Raw genomic sequence first — 22,319 nt, forward strand, 5'->3', positions numbered from 1 at the left:
ATGGTTTCTAATGGTAACTTTATTCCTATCTTGCCAAAGGTGTTTAACTTCTTTCCATACGTTGTCTTTACTCTGCTCTTGTGCTATGTCTTGTAATGACGACGAAATGAAATTTTCAAATGCAACTTGTTGAATGTACATGACGCTGAAATTTGCTTTGCAGAAGTTGGTTGCGATGTCTTGCTGATTGTTGTTAAGAGAACGGCATAGTGCGTCTGCTACAATATTTTGTGTACCGGGAATGTGAACCATTGTAAAATTAAATTCCTGCAAATAAAGTTTCCATCTACTTAATCTGTCGTGTGTAAATTTAGCCGAAAGTAAAAATTGTATCGCTCTATGATCTGTGTAAACGGTAGTGCGTCTTCCATAAAGAAAATGCCTAAATCTGGTAAAAGCCCATACAACACACAATGTTTCAAGTTTTGTAACAGAATAATTTCGTTTAGCAGGTGACAGAATGCGACTTGCAAAAGCGATGTTTTTAATTACTGTACAACCATCTTCAATTTCCTGAAAAATATGTACGCCTAAAGCGATGTTAGAACTGTCGGTGGCAATGGAAAAATTTCTGGTAAGATCTGGGTGCGATAAAAGTAGTGCATTCAACAAAGCATGTTTCAAATAATGTTTTCGTAAACAAGATTCTGCGTGTCACAATTATTGCTTGCGTTACTGGAATATGCAACCTGTACTGTATCTAGTCAAATTGTATCTGACGTGTTATTTTTTTTGGAGGATGCTGTGGCATTTCAACTATTTGTACTGTTCTATTATTTCTTCCTGACGTATTACGTTCTGGATGATACCTACTGTCTGGTTCACTCCTGATAATATGTTGTTGCTGATGTTCTTGCTGCTGATAAGATCGACTGTTATTAATGTACGCTGAAAATTATGCTCATTATTTTTACGGCTGTCACGATATTCATTTCTATACGGTGCATTGCGATAGGAATTGAAATTGTGTGTTTTCTGTACATACTGATTCCCTTGTTGCTGTGCGTTACTATTTGTTGGGGCCGACGCTATACGTGTACGCGGCGAAACATTAAAGCTTGGTTGACCTTGTACATTACATTGTTGGTTAGGTATGCTAACCGGTTGGTTTTGTTGCTGTTGTTGGGAAAAACGTCTATTGTTACCAAAATGTGGTTCCTCTTGCTGATAATTTTGTCGATACTGACAATTAAAATTTTGTCTGTTATTAAAGTTCTGGTGGTTGTCGTTCCTGAAGCGTCTATTAGCTTTGCTATTGAAATTGCGTGGCTGATCGTAATTGGTGTATGTTTGTTGACCTTGGTTATAAAGGAATATTCCGATTGCTGCACTTCCAAAAGCTGTAACAGATCACTGAATGCCGAAATATTTTCTTTCTGCTCACCCGTTAAAAGTGACACTCTTAATGATCCTGGTAATTTAGAAATACATAATTGAATAAGTGCAGATTCACTGTATGGTTCACTTAAGTACTGGTTTTGTTGGACCATGTGTTCAAAAAATTGCGTGACGCTGGGAAAATTTGAGTTCTCATAATTCGGTAAACTAATTAGTTGATCCTTAATTCCGCGCTGTGTCGTCTTCGACCAATACGCTGATAGAAAAGCATTCTGAAATTCTTCTACCGAGTAGCATTGTCTCGCGATCGGTCTCATACGAGTTGCCGGTTCGCCTTCCAAAAAACTGCAAATAAATTCAAGTTTATGTGTTACGGGCCAAGTCGGTGGAAAAGCAAAGCTACATTGTTGTATCCAGTCCAAGGGGTGAATCTGTGTTCTGTCATTTTTAAATACTTTAAATTTTCTCACGGATAGAAAATGCTTGTAATCAAAATTATCGTCTCTGTACGTCTGAACAGGTTCAGGATTGTATGAGAATCTATTTGTCTGTGGCTGTTCGGTATCTAACTCACGTACTCTCTGTAAATTACCCAAATTATACTCGTTTTGTGAGTGTGAGAAATGTTCGGAATGTGCCGTGTGCTGTGACGTGTTATTAACTGAAATATTTTTTATCTCTGTCACTTCTTGCTGTAAAGTTGACAATTTTCTACGTAATGTATTATTGGATGAATCTATCTCATTGATTGTCTGCTGTAAATTTTGGAATTCAGGTGTTTGATTAAACTAAATCGGTGAAGTATCGTCTGATTTGCTGTCATTATTACTTTCAATAACGTCAATACGACTGGCCAATTCATCATATTTTTCGGTCAGTATTTTTACCTGTTCGTCGTTTTTAGTGTCACAAGCATTAATTTGTTTTTGTATTTTACGTGTGGTTTCGTTAAATTTTTTAACGTCTGCTTTGATGGCATCGAGATCCTGTGTTAGTTCCAATTGTTCAAGTCTGTCGGTCACTGTCTGAAAGTCTACTGTGTGTGTATCTGTTTTTGATTTAAGATCGGAAATTTCATCACGCAATTCGGTGTTCAACTGTTTCATAGTATTAATTTCGTCTGATACTGTAGCAATATTGTTGTCTACGTATGTTTTTGCTTTCGTAAACAATTTACGTTTATGTTCCTGTCTCTGTGCAGTAACTGTTTCCATGACTTGTCGCTTTACTTTATTCTGTTCCTGTGTAAATTTACGGAAACGCGTTTCACTGTTTTGCAGGTGATGATTAAAACGTTCGTCAATTTGACTGTTCTGTTGGGCGAATTTCGCGTCTACTTTTGCATCTAGTGTACGCGAAAGTTCTGCTGACATTAATTTAAACTCGTCGCGTAACTGTGTTGCGTTTTCAGAGCATTGTTTACCTACTGCACTAATTTCGTCTCTAAGTGATTCTGTTGTAGCTCTTTGCATATCCCTTAATTCTTGAGCAACAGATCTAATTTATTCACTACTTTTCCTAGCACAAGCCTCAATTTCCTCACGTAATTGTTCTTTAGTATCATGACATTGCGCGGCAACGGCTGTAATTTTTTCACTAAGCTGTCTGGAACTGTTGTCTAGTTTTTCATTAATTTCATTAATTTGTTGTTTGAGATTTTCATTATTTTCATTAAGTTGTTGTTTGAGATTTTCATTATTTTCATTAAGTTGTTGTTTGAGATTTTCATTATTTTCATTAAGTTGTTTGAAATTTTCACTAAGTTGTTTGTGATTGTTCTCTTGTCTTTCATTCTGTTGTTTGGAATTTTCGTCTTGTTTTTTATTATGTTCATTCCTTTGTAGCAACAATGCCATAATTTGATCCAAGCTAAAATTAGCAACTCTATTCCCTGTGCTGTGTGATCGTGTATCTGCAATTGTCACATTTTGTGTATCCATTTGGATATTCTGTGATTCTTGAAAATGTTTGCTAATCGGATGTGCACTGTTAGTCACTACCTCTGAATCAAATAAATCTGTCCTACTTTGAGTATACTGTTCATTTTCGTTGGAAACAATTATCTGTTCGCTACGCAAATTTTGAAAATCGGGTGTGTCAAGCTAGGCAGCGTTCATTGTAACAGAACGTGCCGCGTCATCCATTGTCGTTAAATTAACAGATGACACAAGTGAATTTATTTGCTCTACACTAGGATCAGAATCAATATTAGTGGTCGGTACGCACTCATTGTCTGTAAATGGAGGATTGTCACCATTACACTGCGTGTTGCAAGTACTATCGGTCAAATTATTAGAATCGGCTATTTCACTCATTACACATCGCGATGTACTGTTAACAGTTTTTCGCGGCATTTTTCACAAAACAAAATTATTCACAAATGAAACAAAGACAATGCAAAATGCAACAAACACAAAAACAACAAAGAGCAACAAATTGCCGATTATCTGTGAAAGAAAGAGTGACAAATTAGTAAATGCGTTGCGCCAGATGCAAACTACGTATAAGTAAACAAGAGCAGATATATGACTACTTATTAGAAGATTCACAAAGAAATACGATGCTGGCCGGATGTCGCCAAGTGTAACCTCCCCTCAAAATATAATAATTGAAAATGAAAATGACCCAAGTGCAACCTCACCAAAGAATTGTTTATATTTAAAATATGAACCATGCGTAAACTCCCCATAAAATAATAATTAAATGAATTTTAAATATTGTAACCCACCCATTTATAGTCTATGTGCAGAAATGCATTCACATTTAATGCTCCCACAAAATTCTTTTCTCATTTAATGTCAAGTTCGAAACAGAAAAATTCCTAAACACCAAAATAATAAAAAAGTTTAGTAACGTGATAAATTTTTATGGGGACAGCAGTGCTGCCCTTCGGCCCTGTATTCTGAATAAAAAAAGCAAAAATTCTTACCTCAATAAAAACTGCAATTATATCTGCTCTTAAACAGGAATTTTTCGACACAACTTCGTGCAATGCTGGCGTATATATATATATATATATATATATATATATATATATATATATATATATATATATATATATATATATATATATATTGGATTCTTGGAAGGAATGATAATGCATTGGAAATATTCTTTAATTGAAATGAATGCTTTTCTTTAAAACAGTTACTTTATATTATAAAAATTATTATTAGGGCATTTTTTTGGAACAAATTAAATTACAATTAACATACATTATTAGATATGCGCAAGGCTGCTTCTTTACCTTCTACAACAATACTCATCCTCCAGAGTCCTGACCAGAGACGCGAGCAGAGCACACAACCGACGCATGCCGACTCCCGCCGACTCACGCAGACTACACAAGACTACTACTGTCGACTCGCGCAGACTAGCACGGACTAGCGACAAGCAACAACTAGCGTCATACTACTCTCTGGTCAGAGATTCTGTCATGTCTCGCCCATCGCCGGCAAAGCATACGTCTTACACCATCAACCAGTGCCCAACGGATTTATAAATTGAGTGCAACCATCAGAAGAGTCCATAAAACAATTCTAGCAATAAGAATGTCCGAACGCGCTTAATAAACCCTCGTGTTCCCATCTGGATTGGGGTCACTGGAGAAATCTGAACGGACTCCGTAAGGGTGTGGAGCGCTCGAAATAACTTATGAACATATGTGGTTTAAAAGTTATTCCGATTTCAAATTCTCTAGAAGATTACAATAATATTGGACGTAATGTCTGTGTGTGTATTATTATGCTTTCCTTCCACGGCAGTGCCCGGAACGGTATTTTATTGTTTAAATCACAAATAACGAAAAATTTCGTTTCCGATGAATGAAATTACAGCCTTCTCTTTATGGATGACCGAATGATAACAGTCGAGAAGCAAACAACGTAACTTACGTATTTGGGAATTACCTGCATTGATATAAATACATAAATGTTATAGATTTGAGATTTAAGAGAATAGATATATAAAGGTAAACGCTGGAAACATGTAATATTATGTTCATAGAAGCGGAAAGGAATGATTTAAAAATGAAGAACGAAATTATTAAATATTTAGACAACACACTGATAGACAATAAAAGGAATGTCTAATATGTACACATTCAAAAACGATATTAAACGTCATAACTAACCAGCTACGTGCAGTATTTTGGAACGAGTGTATCGCCAAAGATACAATAACGACCGTATAGGAGTGTTGTCAAAAGCACCCTCTCGTGAAGGACACATGCGTAGTCACTGACAAAGGAAACGGAATGAAGCTGTATGCAGCCGAAATGATGTAGTGAAGAACGCTTTCAAAATTGCAGTAATAGATAGGGTAATAAATGAAGACATCAAACTGACAGCAAACACAGATTCAATATTGATTCAGTGGATTGAAAGGAAAACAACTTGAATGGTATAGGCAGATGAGACTACAGATGACAACAGAAGAACTCAGGATGTATGATCATCGAGACCTTCAGGAAGCGGGAATAGTGGTAGACTTACCAAGAACTGGGGACTAGAATGCAGAAATTGCAGAGCTCTTGCGTACAATCATACTGGAAAACTACCGTTGCAAGAATACGAACGAGTACATAACAATCAGTACTTTTTGGTGAAAGAAACGTTTGCAATATCTTTAGTCTGGTGTTTCCATTTACCTGCTGTTCAACATATCTACTGCTCTCAACCTTCCTCGACATAATGGATACACCGAAATTCTGCCCATATCTCCATGTTAGGCGAGCAAGAATGCGTTTATTTCCGATTACAACTAATATGCTATGTATCAGCTTGTCACACACTGTGACTCTTCACCTGCCTGAACTGCGCTAACTAACATTTTCACATGGTACATGAATTAGTTTTAAAGTTTCACACATGACTATGATGTCTCGCATCGAATTTATGTACTGGCAGCACAAATGATTTTATCACAAGAACTGTCTCTTAGTTTAAACGTGACGAAACCAACCGGTGTTTACCTTAATACTATCGTATAATCTCAATTTGCAGAAAATAAACTGATCAGATTTTGTAAGCCAGGATGATAACTGAAGAGGAAAGTTGGAAATAAATAAACAATACTAAGTAGATACTAGATAGAGGAAGTACATTAATTTTAGTCGCTGTAGTTATTTTCCAGTTCCGACCGTCGCGAGATCGTTGTCAATATCTAAATTTCTGCGAGTATTTAGTTGACATTTTATGCATATTTTTTTTTTTTTTTTGCTTTTAAATTTATTGTTCTGCATCCTAATATAAGTTTTCTGCTTTCTTGTGCCAATATGTACGAGTAGCTCTGTAACAAGCGTTCTTTACAGAGGTACTGACGTGAGCCCTAACGACATCGCTGTCTTCAAACTGATGACCGCCTTCACGTTCAACTCTTTTGTCCAACCCATTAACCTGCCCAGCGCCGGAGTTGTTCCCACAGGTAAGCGTCGCCGGTACATTTTCAAACGATTCACCTGCGGTTCTGCGTTATACCTCGGAACCGAATGTGAAACAGTTATCTATACAGCTTTTAAAGTACTATAAACTGGAAATATACTGCGAGACACTTGGGGATTGTCATCCAAACCTGCAATTTATGCCACTGTAGCAGTTTGAGCACCTTGAAAGTTTTCTTCCAGCGTATCTTAAATGCGGTTCGCAGGAGAGCTTCTGTGAAGTTTGGAAGGTAGGAGACGCGGTACTGGCGGAATTAAAGCTGTGAGGACGGGGCGTGAGTCGTGCTTGGGTAGCTCAGAGCACTTGCCCGCGAAAGGCAAAGCTCCTCAGTTCGAGTCTCGGTCCGGCACACAGTTTTAATCTGCGAGGAAGTTTCATATCAGCACACACTCCACTGTAGAGGGAAAATTTCATTCTAGTTCTGATCCTGTTTACGCCCCTTGTGTGCCCTGCCAGGACTAGTAACAAAACTGAACACGAACAGTGTTAAAGCACTCTGGCGGCGGTTTCACCCGTCATACAGTATTGCAACTCTAATCGTTTACATACCGGCTGATGATGTGTTCGTGTACGAAGATACATTAACATCCGACCACATATTCTTGGGGCCCGATTTTTCTTTGTTAGGCAGTGTAGCTCCCACACGTAGTTCCGCCATTTTCCAAGATATCTATAACGAATATAGTGTGCGAAATGCCCCTCTCCATAAAAAAAAATAATAATTGGCCGTAATCATTACAATTGCGAAACTTATCTTTACCTTTTTTATCTTACTATGGAAAAAATGGGTAATTTGCTGCTCTCTGAGGCTCCGTCATACTCTCACCGGTATTTGTTCATTCACTTGTTTCCCATTTACGACCTCTGGATACGGTTTTCTTCAACGGTTTCCAATTTCCGTACCCTACATCTTCATTTCTGTTTCTCGTGATTTTTCTCTTATCTCACCAGTGGGAGTGTTTTTAGTTTACACTGCTTCTACGACCACCTTTAACCTTATTATCTGTAATGTTAAAGCTTTTTGCTTATGATGTAGAGCTTCCATGAACATCGATACACTTCTGTTATGTCCAATACTCCAATACTCCAAGTTATTGTTCTTAGTTATGATATTTTATTTCACGTTCCGTAGCAAGTGCCGCACTCGTTACTTCAGATATCAGTCATCATCCAACTCATTTATGAGTCTGCTTCACTGTCTGCAAATACTACGATAGTCACTGTAAAGGCTAGGTCTTGCATCTTTCTTCGTCCTCTAGGGCTGTACCCTTTTGTTCACTTATGAAGTCTTTTCTCTTCCAGTCTTTTCTTATAGTATTCCCATATATTCTAGTTTCCTTCTATCATTGTCCCAGTGTACACAATATTTAAATCTATTTTAGCCTCATGAATACTTATCCAACCTAGAGTATCCGCTGACTTATTTTAGAAATCTAATTCCGTCTGGTTGTATACTATGCGCCTGTGAGGAGCAGTATGCATAACGCCTTATTTCAGAATCGGTACCATCATTATTTTATAAATTTTTGCTCTCATATATTTCATCTTCCTGTTATTCAGTATTCTGCTGATGATCTCACATATGAATTAGGAACGTTGTTCCTTTATTTCTCTATCACTGTTCTTGTTCACATTTTTGTCATTTCCTAAGAAGCAGAAGTGTTGTCTTCCGAAATTTGTTCCAATTTCTACACAAAGATATTTACTGTTTTTCTCACTCTTTGTATAAGGGTAATATCATTATGGTAGAAAAGAATGCTTAATACTATATACCAACGTATTTATTCCAGGATTTATCCCTTTCTTCCATTGTTTTACACGTATGTACTGAAAATATTGAATAATTTACCGCTCACTCATCATATTCCATACTTCATTTTGATATCTTATCCTTACTTCTAAACGTCTAAACCCTGTTACATAAACTGCTTTAAAAGCTGCGGAGCTCCGGAGTTTATGTAAAAGGGTTTAGACATTGTAGGAGTAAGGATAATACTGGCGACGGGAAGGACATCCGGCCGCACCTTCAAATTAACACTCCAAATCCGGTTAATCATAGCAGCAGACCCCCCCCCCCCAAGTCGGGATTAATGCTTCGAAAGAGAGAGAAGGAGGAGTAAGGATAATATATCAAAATGACGTATGGAATATGATGAGGGAGCTGTAAACTATTCAATACTTTCAGTACATACGTATCAAACAATGGAAGAAAAGGGATAAATACTGGAATAAATACGTTGGTATGTAGTACTAAGCATTGTCAAGGAGGATATCCAGTGTTATTCGTTAGGCTACATAATTCAGTTCTGCTCAGTTACCAAATAAATTTTTGTCTGTTGCCCTATGTAAGACATAAATTGTTCTCAGATATTTCCCTCACGGAAAGAATGTCATATTTCTGCCAACATTTAAGTGTTAACTGAAGAAACCATACTTCGCACAAGAGTACATCGAAATTCAGTAGCTCATTTGGTCCAGTAGTTTCGTGATTTTCTAATGTCAGTGTTTGTAGATATTTGAGACAGTATTGTCTTCCTATAATGAACTTTTTCCATCTCAACATTATAAACCCTTGAACTTTATCTTTCCCGGTATTTTTTCCCAAGATCTGTGGCACATGTCAAAATAGTTCCAGTGCCATCTGCAAGAATTCTTGTTGCACTGAGTTTAAAAATGTTTTCTGCTAACGAACATATCAATAAGTAAAATAAGATATTCCACTTACCGTAGAGTAATGGATATAATACACTAATTTAATCCAGAAAAGAAACTATTACCTCTATTTCATACTTTTATTGCCCGTGCTACAGATAACGGTCTATTCCTGTTAAGCAATGCGACTAGAAATACCATAAAAATTTATTTTAGCTTCAGTTTTTGGCCTCTAAAGATAGCAATTAAAAGACACCACAATCAGATATGAATTCAAAAAGACCTCCCACCAAATATCAAGCTGCATTTCACATAAAAATATGTGGACCATCTGCACCTGAGTGACTTAAGTACTGAGCAAAAACTGTCTTCCGCAGATGGATCATCCGCTGTTGCGCTCGGCTGGGGAGAGACAGAAGACGAAGGCGAACCGGATATCCTGCAGACTGTAGACGTCGTCATCATCGATCAAGCGACTTGCGCGCAGCTGATCGACAGCTTAATAACGGAAAACCAGCTGACTGACACTATGATCTGCACAGGCCCAGTCACAGGAGGAACCGGTGTCTGCTACGTAAGTACGGTATTTTATTTATTAGGCAGCCGATGCAGGCATGAAGAAAAGAGAGAAAAGTGAGATGCTGCAGTAGGACATGGTTTCTATCTACGATATTTCAATGCCACTGTCTTTCAGAATGTGATGCAATGCACTGCATGTACTGCAAAACCGTATTTATACGCACACACGGGACAAGCGACCTTTGCAGTAAAATGTCTCGCCTGTGCGGCACTATACACAATGAATGTACGAGTACAATTGGTAGACACATGGTTGATGACATGTGGAAGTTTGAGCCTGACAATGAGTCGTGCTCGGGCAGCCTAATGGTCAGGCGACCGTTTGCGATAAGCGGGAAATCCGGGTTCGTGTCTTGGTCCCACACAAATGTTCATAGACGTCATTTTATTATACTGTTGATGGCTGTCCGTCCATATTCGCAACTGTGAATGTATTTCATTTATAGGGTTGCCACTATCTCTGCTAAATGTCATGTATATCGAAGAAGCACTGAAGAATAATAGGTAAGTGTGTGTTTACCCTCCCTGTAGTCCAAAATACCGTTAAATGTAACAGAATCGTGGCATATCCAAGAACATGTCTCTGGCGCTTCCCACCGTCTCCAAATTAGTTGCCTTCCCTGGTGCTCTTCGTAAGCCATTTTATGATTAATGTTTACAGAAGGTAATCCGCACTTTCGTGACGTAACAGAGATTTGTAAATGGTACTTAGGGGTCTTGAGGCATGTGCCCGCTTGCCTTCACATGTCAGCTTTTTTGTGAAGGCCTTACAATATGTATGGCTCGATGGTTTCGACCTAGATACTAGAGACTCCACTGCATACGTCATACTAGTACTAGTACTAGTTTTACTTACTTAATTAAATGTAAATTTCCTGGTTGTAATAAAAAGGAACTCCAATAAAAAATTAGATTGCACTTACATACAAATCCGTAATTTTTTTAAAAAACAACATGGTAAGTTTAGCAACAAGTTTACAAAATATAGTCTTACATACATCAGTAATGGTTCAACAACGATGAAACGTCTACAGCTGTAAGGTCAGCACCTAAGCTCTCAATTTCTCTATTCGGAGAAACACTATCATTACAAGACTTTTTCTTTACTTGTAGAAGGTGAGGGTAAAAAAAAAAAAGGAAGTCGTAGCCTTGTTTTTCCATTCATTTCACGCTATTGTATCTCGACAGCATGTGCCAAAACCTTTTTTTTTTTTCAGAGACATTTTCTTCGGTTATTAAGGAGATGAGACCTGTATAAACTGAGAGAATCAGAGGTTGTAGAGGGATTCACAGGGCATATTAGGGAACGATTGACAAGAGCAGGGGAAAGGAATACAGTAAAAGACGAATGGATAGCTTTAAGAGTTGAAATAGTGAAGGCAGCAGAGGACATAATAGATAAAATGACAAGGCATTGTGGAAATCCTTGGGTAGTACAAGAGATATTGAAATTGATTGATGAAAGGAGAAAATATAAAAATGCGATAAATAAAGCACGCGAAAGAGAATACAAACGTCGAAAAAATTAGATCGACAGCAGGTGCACAATGACTAAGCAGGAATGGCTAGAGGACAAATGCAATGGTGTAGAAGTATATATCACTAGGGTAAGATAGATACTACCTGCAGGAAAATTAAAGAGAGCTTTGGAGAAATGCGAATCATCTGTATAAATATCAAGAGCTCAGATGGTTATCTAGTCCAAGCAAAGAAGGAAAAACAGAAAGGTGGAAGGAGATTATAGAGAGTCTATACAAGAAAGATGTACTTGAGGGCAATATTATGGAAATGGAAGAGGACGTAGAGGAAGAATCTGACAAAGCATTGAAAGACTTAAGTCAAAACAAGTCACGGATGCAAAATAATAACACGGCTCCTTTACACAAGAATGGAAAAACTGGTAGAAGCAGACCTCGAGGAAGATCAGTTTGGATTCCGGAGATATATAGGAAGACACGAGGCAATACTGACCCTACGACTTCTAACGGAAGGCAGGTCCACGAAAGGCAAACCTACGTTTATAGCATCTGTAGACTTAGAGGAAGCTTTTGACAGTGTAGACTGGGACACTCTCTTTCAAATTGTGAAAGAGGCAGAGATATAATACAGGGAGCGAAAGGCTATTTACGATTTGTACAGAAACTATATGGTAGTTATAAGAGTCGACGGGCACGAAAAGAAAGCAGTGACAGAAGGTAATGAGACAGGATTGTAGCCTATGCCCGACGTTATTCAATCTGTATATTGAGCAAGCAGTGAAGGAAACAAAAGAAAAATTCGAATTAGGAATTAAATTACAGAAGAAACAAAAACTTTGGTGTTTACCGATGACACTGTAAGTATGTCAGAGACAGCAAAGGCTTTCGAGGAGCAGTTGAAAGGAATGGACAGTATCTTGAAAGGATGATATAAGAGGAAAACGAGGACAATGGAATGTAGTCGAATTGAATCAGCTGATGCTGAGGGGTTTAGGAAATGAGACACTTAAAGCAGTAAATGAGCTTTTCTATTTGGGAAGAAAAATAACTGATGGTCGAAATAGGGAAGACATAAAATGTCGACTGTTAACGGCAAGAAAAGTGTTTCTGAAGAAGATAAATTTGTTAAGGTCGAGTATAGGTGTAAGAGTCAGGAAGCCCTTTCTGAAAATATTTGTATGGAGTGTAGCCATGTACGGAAGTGAACCATGAACAATAAACACTTTAGACAAGAAAAGAATTGAAGCTTTCGAAATGTGGTGCTACAGAAGAATACTGAAGAGTAGATGGATATGTCATGCAACCAATGAGGATGTACTGAACAGAATTGGAAATAAGAATGGATCGGTTGCTGGGACACATTCTGAGGCATCAAGGGATCATCAATTTAATACTGGAGGGACCGTATGGGACAAAAGTCTAGAGGAAGACCATGAGATGAATACAGTAAGCAGATTCAGAGGGCCGTATGTTGCAGAAGTTACTCGGAGATGAAGAGGCTTTCACAGGATAGAGTAGCATGAAGAGCTGCATAAAACAAATCTTGGAACTGAATACCACAAGAACAACACGAATACATTTACAACACACATTAATTTCGAAAAAAGTGCTGGACAAGCAGAGACAGAAAGATGTACCAGCATGGAACAAGACCACTCTAGCATACCAGTTTGTAATCTCCCCACGGAAATTTACCCTCTACCACGCAATAATTAATAATGGTCAACCAAATCATCCACATTTATTCACTTTTGGAAAGTATCTGATCGGATTTCTAGTAATATATGCGCCGACAGCTCGTCGACGCCAAGGTATTTTTCTAGTAAGATTATTCTTTGGAATAACAGAGATACATAGATGTATTCCCCATGGTTATTATAGAGGGAGAAGGAGTACAGCTTCGGAAGTATCTGTTGGAAGATTGTCGGGTTGCTAAAAGAGACATATTTGCTCTTCTTCTCGCTAAAGCGAGCTATTAAAGTTTGTGCCACTAGCGGGTTATTGGTGGATAGAGAAAAACGGTAAACGAAAATTAAGTAAGACTTGGAATCAACAGAAAACGGAACATGTAATGGAGATGGATTGAATATACTATTTTCCTCAGAAATAAGGTTTGTGACCCTTTTATTCTAGAGTGAATGACGAATGAGTTCTCTGTCTGAATCATTGATGATTGCCTTGGCCCTGTAATTAGTGGGGAAGTTTCAGCTGTGACGAAGAGAGCCTGCAGTCACCGAGTTTTGATAAAATCGTCCAAAAAGGCTTCGTCCACATCTGAAATTCTAAATCTGTCGTAAAAATGAACGAATTGTTCAAACGATCGATTTTTCCCAACTGAATGCAGCGCTTAACAATAATAACAAATGTAAAGATCTTTTCCAGCAAACCAGCCGCTGAATATTAAGACGAAGGGCTCCACCAGAGATTCTATTGGGCTGATTCCACGTAAATGAAATAATATATTTAAAACTGTACACAGATAAAGGACAGAGAGAGAGAGAGAGAGAGAGCGAATGAAATTCGAGAAAATACTCAGAATCCTCCATTAGCATAATTGTTTGCCTGTCTTATCAGCCTCAAGATAAAACAGGAGGCCCTAACTGTATTGTACCGATTTGTGTGTGAGAGTGAAGGGGTAATAACGGCGACAGATACACCTCTGTACAGACAAAACATTACACCAAGTTAGCGGCAAGCTGCATTCACATACTTTCATCAATTACAGTAGAATTCATTATAATGGCCAATCCGTGACAGGACACGTTTTTGGACGTTGTTAAAATAATTTTGTTCTCTGTTTCATGTGAACTACGACGAGCCAACTTAACTGACGCTTGGAAAAGAGAAGAAATACTCCCAGTCACACTCAGGGGATCTACAAATAAGAACATAAACAACACGCTGTGCGCAGAGAAAAGGCCAGATCTATAATTTTATTATTGAAGCTTACTAGAATAGATGAAGTATACGCTTTTCTGTTTAGTACTATTGAATATTTGAACGTTGACTAATTGTGTTCATGCTAGATGTAGTTAGACCTGCCCCAGTTACTTTTATCTGTATAAGTACAGTAAGAAAGTAGCCACAGAAGTACTCTTGTGTGAAGGGAGATATATTTATATAGTGACAGTAGAATATTTATATGGTTTTAACTAGGGCAATGTTTGAGATGAGTCAAGCAGAGCAGAGCAGCACGCAACAGCCTTCAGCTGTTAGCACTGATAATAATGATGTAGTAAGAAGTGTTGTAGAACCGATCGCTACAGATAGCGCAATAGAACGCCCGGTAGACACGGCTGGAGATGTAACAGCAAGTACGCAACATGGATTAGATCCATTGGTAATTATCATGAGACAGATGCAGATGATAACCGAGAGCATGAACAATTTGAAAATCGACATTAACGCGAAATTAGCCTCAGTTACTGAAGGGCAAAATGATTTGAATACGAAATTAGCCTCAGTCACTGAAGGGCAAAATGATTTGAATACGAAATTAGCCTCAGTTACTGAAGGGCAAAATGATTTGAATAAGAAATTAGCCTCAGTTACTGAAGGGCAGGAAAATTTGAAAATCGACATCAATACGAAGTTAGCCTCAGTTACGGAAGGGCAGGAAAATTTGAAAGCTGAGATTAAGCAGCAGTTACAAGATAGTTTTTCCGAATTAGAGCAGCGGATAGAGACGAAGACAAAGGAACTTAAAGATCGGGCCGAAGAGACGGAACGAAAATTAATTGCACAAATAGAATTGGTGAAAGCTCAATGTGAGGAATCTACTCACCGCGTACGTGTATAGATGAAGGAGTATGTGGCTATTAAGATAGATACCGTACGGGAACAGGTGGAAATGGTTCCGCAATTAGTACAAAGCAAGATGCCATGTCATGTGCAATTGCGCAACTTCCTGAATTGGCACGTACGCAGACTAACCTAAAGGAAAGTGTTGAACATCTGACAGAACGTCAAGATGTTATAGACCACCAAATTAATGTATTAACGGGTAAATTATCCGAAATCACATTAGAAAACAAAAGGCTAATGTGTGAAAACGTTGAGCAAAATGTTAAAGCAGCATTCCAGAGTCTATGTGGCAAACAGGAAGAGAATTTGTTTGCGGAAGGACTTGAGGAAGTGCGACAGCAGTTAGGTGCTGATTTCGAGCATTGGAAACAAACGATAGAAGAGTCGCTACGCGTTTCACAAGGCTCAGAACAAATGAATACAGGCCAGCTGCAGAAGTTGGCAGCGACTATAGAGCCAGTTACTGCACATTCGCACACGATACCGACTTGTGTAAGTAACTCAAATATTAAATTGCCACGAGCTAGTTGTTCGCGTGAAGTTTTATCTGAAGGAGATTACGAAAGCCTTTGCCATGCCGAAGAAAAAATGATAAAGCATCGGCAATTCCAGATTTTTAACACTGACAAAAGGGGGGTCCATCCGATTGTTTTTATTCGAAGTTTCAGAGGAGTGCTACCCAGAAATTGGTCGGAGTGGCAGAAGATCAGTTTCGTGACAGGATATATACAAAGTTCGGGGGCGATCTGGGCCTCGGACATGACTTCTGTTTGCTCGACATATGACGATTTTGAGAAAGCGTTTTTAGCAAAGTTCTGGTCAGAAGGGGTACAGGAACGCCTAAGGCAGGAGGTGCTCTATCCGGAGCCTTTCTCCTTTTCAAAAGGAAGCCTTAGGAAGTATTTTGAAAAACATATAAATAAAACTAGATACTGGGACAGACCTAAGCCCTTGCCAGACATAATAAACATACTTAAGGCAAGACTACCAACTAGCATCCGGAATCAATTAATCTACGGCAACGATAAAGACTTGGAGTCGTTCCTCACGACGTTAGACCATATAGATATTATAGAAGAGAACAACCAGAAAGCCCGTAATAACAGATTCCAATATAGGGAGATAGAACCTCCTCCAAATGGTAGGCAAGGGAATGCACAGAGATCGCTAAATAGTGGAGAAACCCCTCAAAATCTCAATAGTAATACCGGCAATAGTCTTGCGAGGGGCTATTCAAGGAGGCTCTATTCAACAAGATCAGAAATATAAGACGAGTACCAATTTTTCCAGTTCAAAATTGCAGAATAATAGGCGCCGTTGGGGCTAGATCAGCTAATGTAAAAGTGCAGTCACTACTTAGTGTAGAAGTCGGAAATGTAGCAATGTTAAGCACATTCCTTGTTGTGAAAAATTTGGTGGTAGACTGCATTATCGGAGTCGACAGCCTACGTCAATACGGATGCAGAATAGATTTTAAAACAGGAAAAATTTGGTTAAATGTAAATAAACAAGAAATTGAGTTGGACTTGTTGAAAAAAGAAAGCCTTACCAGAAAATATAATAGTGGGATCAGTGTGCAAGTAATCAGGACGGCACAAAATTCTAAACAGCACGTAAATAATGAGTTCCAAGTCAAAGGAGATTTCGGTCAATTAGTGTATGAGAAGTTAAATGAATCCGACTGCATTATTGAAGATCAGAAGAAGCAGCTCAAAGAATTATTATTAGCGTATGAAAACGTGTTTGATGAAAGGCCAGGAGTTATTGAGGGATACATATGCCATCTCTACGTTAAGCCGCACGAAACGTATTGTAGAACTTTCTATCCTGTTCCCTGGAGGTTAAAGGCTCAAGTTCAAAAGGAAATAGATCGCATGTTGAAATGGGGTTTGATCGAACCCTCTACAAGCCCATACTGCTCCCCATTGTTGGTCGTGCCAAAAGCAAATGGGACTGTGAGACTGGTACTCGACGCCAGAGAAATAAATAAAATCATAATTCCAGTGAGAACACATCCGGAAAACATAGACGAACTTATACAACGGTTCCAGGATGTCCAATATTTGACGAGCATTGATTTGCGGAGTTCTTATTGGCAGGTCAAGCTGGATGAATTATCAAGGAAATATACGGCTTTCATTTATTCCGGAAGAAGTTACCAATTTACTGTAGTTCCTTTCGGACTCAACATTAGTGCTGGAATCTTTATAGCAGCTCTAGATTATGCAATAGGCCCAGAACTAAGAAGCAGGATAACAGTGTTTGTTGATGATTTGCTTATTGCATCGAAAACTTGGGAGGAGCATATTACCTTACTGAGTCGGGTGTTGAACGTGTTCAAAACCATGGGAATAACTGCTAACCTACAGAAATCCCATTTTTCACTAAACAGAATCAAGTTCCTGGGGCATATAATTGACGCAAAGGGAATTTTACCAACCAAGGAGAAGCTAATTGCGATTAGTAAGTTTCCAACACCCAGAAATAGGAGGCAATTAAAAGGATTTATGGGTCTTACCTCATTTTTTAGAAGATTTATAACAAATCAGGCGATGAACGCAGCAGCTCTAAATAGTTTTCTGAAGAAGGATGTGCCCTGGCTCTGGACATTAGAGTGTCAAGAAGCATTCGAAGAGATAAAGAAGCAATTAGTAAATGCACCGCTTTTGTACCATCCGGGCATGCAAGAAGAATTTTACTTGTCAACAGATTCGTCGAATGTGGGTCTTGGAGCGTACCTTTTCCAAGTACGCAAGATAAATGGACAACTTACCTTCTGTCCTATTGCGTTTGCTAGTCGTGTTTTGTCCAACTGTGAACGAACTTACACGACGACAGAATTAGAGGCTCTTGCGGTCGTCTGGGGATTTAAAAAATTTCATTATTATCTGTATGGGTCAAAGACTATCATATATTGCGATCATCAATCATTAACGTTTTTACAAACGTGTAAACTGTTACACCCTAGACTCGCAAGATGGACTCTCGCTCTGCAACAATACCAGTTTAAGATCGTACATGTCTCAGGGCAGCAAAACATTATTGCTGACGCTCTATCAAGGTCACCGCAGTGTTTAACCAAAGAGATTGAAGTAAATAATAACTCAGAATTCATTCCCTGTATTGCTGCTGCAGGAAAATCCATTTAAGACGTACTACGTCAATTTGTGTGCGCATATGGCCCAGTTACAGAAAAGAGATGCTCAATGGGGAAGTGTCATTCAAAGATTACAACAGCAACCTTCGGATCTGATGGCAAATTATTACAAGCTGGTAAATGGCGTATTATTTTTCCGCTGCGGAAGGCCAAACAAAGTCCGTTGGTGTGTTTGTATACCTGAGGCGCAAATAGAGAAACTTGTATGGTTCACTCATTTAACCTGGGGACATTTCGGTGCGACAAAATGTGCAGACAAGGTAAGCGCAGAGTGCATGAGGTCTTAAAGAGATGCATAATCTGTCAAAAAACAAAGCCGGATTCAAAAGGGACTAAGCACCCATTATGCTCTATATTAGTCCAAGAACCAAAAGAATTAATTTCGTGCGATCTGTGTGGACCGTTACCTACTTCAAAAGGTGGTGTTAAATATGTGTTGGCATTTCTCGATGTGTGTACGAAATACGTAAAGCTATACCCGATAAAGTCGGCTACAGCCAAAGTAATAGTATTAAGATTGATAAGGGATTATCTTCCACATGTTGGTACCCCTAAGGCGATCATAACAGACAATGCTAAAATATTCACGGGACTCCGATGGAAACAGACTTTGTCTCAAGTCGGTGTGAAACACATACTAACATCATTTTACCACCCACAAGGCAATTTGGTTGAGAGGATTTTTAGAGAATTCAATCGATTTATGAGGACGTATTGCCATAATAACCAGACTGCGTGGGCAAATTATGTGGAAGAGTTTGAGCAGATATACAATAACATGCCCCACTCCTCAACTGGATATACACCTCGTGAATTGATGTTCGAAGCAAAAGAGGAAAACTTCTGGACTGACCATATGCCCAAAACTCAGGAAACTGAGATGCCTTGGGAAGAAAAAATAAGACAAGCTATCATAAATATGACGAAAAAAGCTGATCAGAGAAAACAACAATATGACAAATTAATCAAGAGGGTACAGACATACCATGTCGGAGAGAAGGTACTAGTCAAAAGACATACCAAATCATCCTTAATAAAGAAGAGTATAAAGAAATGGGAGGTACTATATACTGGCCCATACATTATCCTACAAATTCCGAATCCTGGGGCTTATCTGTTAGCATACCCGGGATCGAACAAAATTAAAGGGTTATTTTCCCATAACGACTTGAAAAAATTTAATGAAGATTAGAAGATAGGGAGGAATGGTGTTGCGAGTGACAGAGATGAACGTTCGTAAAAAACATAACAATAAACTGTGTGTGTTTAGTGTTAGAAAACTTTAAATTGAAATAGTTAATCAGTGACATAGATTATAGAAATAGTGACTAACTATTACTATCAAGTGTTGTAAAGAAGATAGTGGAGATAGGCTTCACCTGTGGTTGGGGTGAACATGGAGCTTTAGCATTGCTAATGTCATCAAGATTTATAAAGGATCTAACTGAGCTTCAAGAAGAATGAAATGTTTCCCGCAAATGACGCTGAATAATCAAAAGAGATTCCGAGTGAATCTTCATATATAATCTCAAGTGCACGCTGAGATGTATAAACGTGTGAAGGGATGTGTTGAGGTAGTGAATAATGAGTGACGGTTAACGCCGCAAAGATAATTTCCCGCGCAAAACAGTTGACGTCGGCGCGAGAGTTAAAATCGATATAGACGACACAGATATGCTTTGTAAGAGACTCGCACCAAACGCGAGGGTAAACTGATTCATGTTGAACTTTAAAAAGAAAAGGTGTTATAATTAGAAGTTAAGAGTTTTTAATTTATTAATGAATGATTAAAGAAAGTAATATTCATAGAATTAGTAGTTATTTAATGGTTCGTGTTCGTTTGGGAATTTTGTTTGAAAAATCCATTTCCATATATGTGCATGTATGAACGCCGGATGAATCAGAGAATAAATGAAAGAAGTGAATCCGCATTCCTCAATGCTAATAACTTTTACATTACAGCAATCAAGCGGAGAAATATATGTATTTAGGATAAAAATTTTTTGAGTATAGATAAATTACATGACTTTTCAAGGAAATGATGGATTATGTCTTTGTATAAAATGAACCACACTTTCCATTATTCGATGATTTGAATCCAAAATCTACTGTAAGTTGCATGAATCCTTTAAATTACGAAGAACAAATCAGTGATAGAAAATATGTCAGAACTTTTGGACTTATATGCACAAGTGGGGATGCAAAGTCAAAAAGAGTATTCAAACGAGAGTAAATATGATGATGCTTTTGGGCAACATCATTAGTTAATGACTAAATTCCTTGAAGTATGTCGTAACAAAAAGGATGCATGAAGCCCTAAGGATTTTGCTTTCAAAAAGGAGAATCTTGGACGGTGCAACCTAACCAGTTCTCTTACAGGAAGAGTTTCCCTTTGGTCATTCCTAATTCTTTTGGAATGAATGTTGCATGTGAATTCGAGTATCCCTGTCCCTTCTACTCTTCCCATTGTGGGCCGCGTAGAAGACCAACTACAAAGGGGGCCGCGTAGAAGACCGACTACAAATGTGGACGTCGGGGACATGCAAGACCCGGGGGAGTTTTAGCATCGCAAGATATTGTCCTAAGAACAAGATTGTAAAACGAAAATTCACGTTATTTATTGAAAAATGTTTTTGTTTGCTAGAGGCACAAACCACTCTTCTCAAAATAGTGATATAAATTGATCCCTGTCTTTTCTTTATAGATCTATTTCAAAATCTTTTTTTTTCTTCTATAGGCTTTCCTATCTTCTATGTACCGTAGGCTGGGGGTCTAGGCTTAAGAGGTTTTCCAAGGTTTCCCTGCTTAAGAAAGTTCCCGAATGGGTAGACCCTGATAACAGTCTCATGAAAGATCATCTTCCTTGGTTGTGCACAGCAAACATAACACCTAGATGCACATAAAAGCAATACAGCCGCGGTACCTGTTTCTTCATTTTTTCTGTTCTCAGCATTTCTTTTCTTCGTCTGTCTTAAACATAATATTCTCTTTTTCAGTCGGAGGACTGACAATCATCACTTCCGGGTTATCCACACTAATAGATAGCTCGCGAAGTGTGTTCGGTAAATCAAAATTGAGCTCACAAACTTCGCTCGCTGCGAGGGGCATTGTAATCTCCCCACGGAAATTTACCCTCTACCACGCAATAATTAATAATGGTCAACCAAGTCATCCACATTTATTCACTTTTGGAAAGTATCTGATCGGATTTCTAGTAATATATGCGCCGACAGCTCGTCGACGCCAAGGTATTTTTCTAGTAAGATTATTCTTTGGAATAACAGAGATACATAGATGTAGTCTCCATGGTTATTATAGAGGGAGAAGGAGTACAGCTTCGGAAGTATCTGTTGGAAGATTGTCGGGTTGCTAAAAGAGACATATTTGCTCTTCTTCTCGCTAAAGCGAGCTATTAAAGTTTGTGCCACTAGCGGGTTATTGGTGGATAGAGAAAAACGGTAAACGAAAATTAAGTAAGACTTGGAATCAACAGAAAACGGAACATGTAATGGAGATGGATTGAATATACTATTTTCCTCAGAAATAAGGTTTGTCACCCTTTTATCCTAGAGTGAATGACGAATGAGTTCTCTGTCTGATTCATTGATGATTGCCTTGGCCCTGTAATTAGTGGGGAAGTTTCAGCTGTGACGAAGAGAGCCTGCAGTCACCGAGTTTTGATAAAATCGTCCAAAAAGGCTTCGTCCACATCTGAAATTCTAAATCTGTCGTAAAAATGAACGAATTGTTCAAACGATCGATTTTTCCCAACTGAATGCAGCGCTTAACAATAATAACAAATGTAAAGATCTTTTCCAGCAAACCAGCCGCTGAATATTAAGACGAAGGGCTCCACCAGAGATTCTATTG

At 38.4% G+C, this 22,319-nt stretch overlaps 1 protein-coding gene across 1 annotated transcript in view; it reads left to right on the forward strand.

Moving 5' to 3' along the window:
- LOC126151654 (trypsin-1-like) overlaps positions 1-22,319 on the forward strand; it is an 89,110-nt gene that overhangs the window by 52,484 nt on the left and 14,307 nt on the right. Inside the window, exons 6-7 of the mRNA XM_049915959.1 lie at positions 6,650-6,762; positions 9,809-10,005. Coding sequence (XP_049771916.1) covers positions 6,650-6,762; positions 9,809-10,005 — 310 coding nt within the window. The remainder of the gene's footprint in view (positions 1-6,649; positions 6,763-9,808; positions 10,006-22,319) is intronic.

The sequence above is a fragment of the Schistocerca cancellata genome, chromosome 2 (genome assembly GCF_023864275.1).
Source record: "Schistocerca cancellata isolate TAMUIC-IGC-003103 chromosome 2, iqSchCanc2.1, whole genome shotgun sequence".
Classification (NCBI taxonomy): Eukaryota; Metazoa; Arthropoda; class Insecta; order Orthoptera; family Acrididae; genus Schistocerca; species Schistocerca cancellata.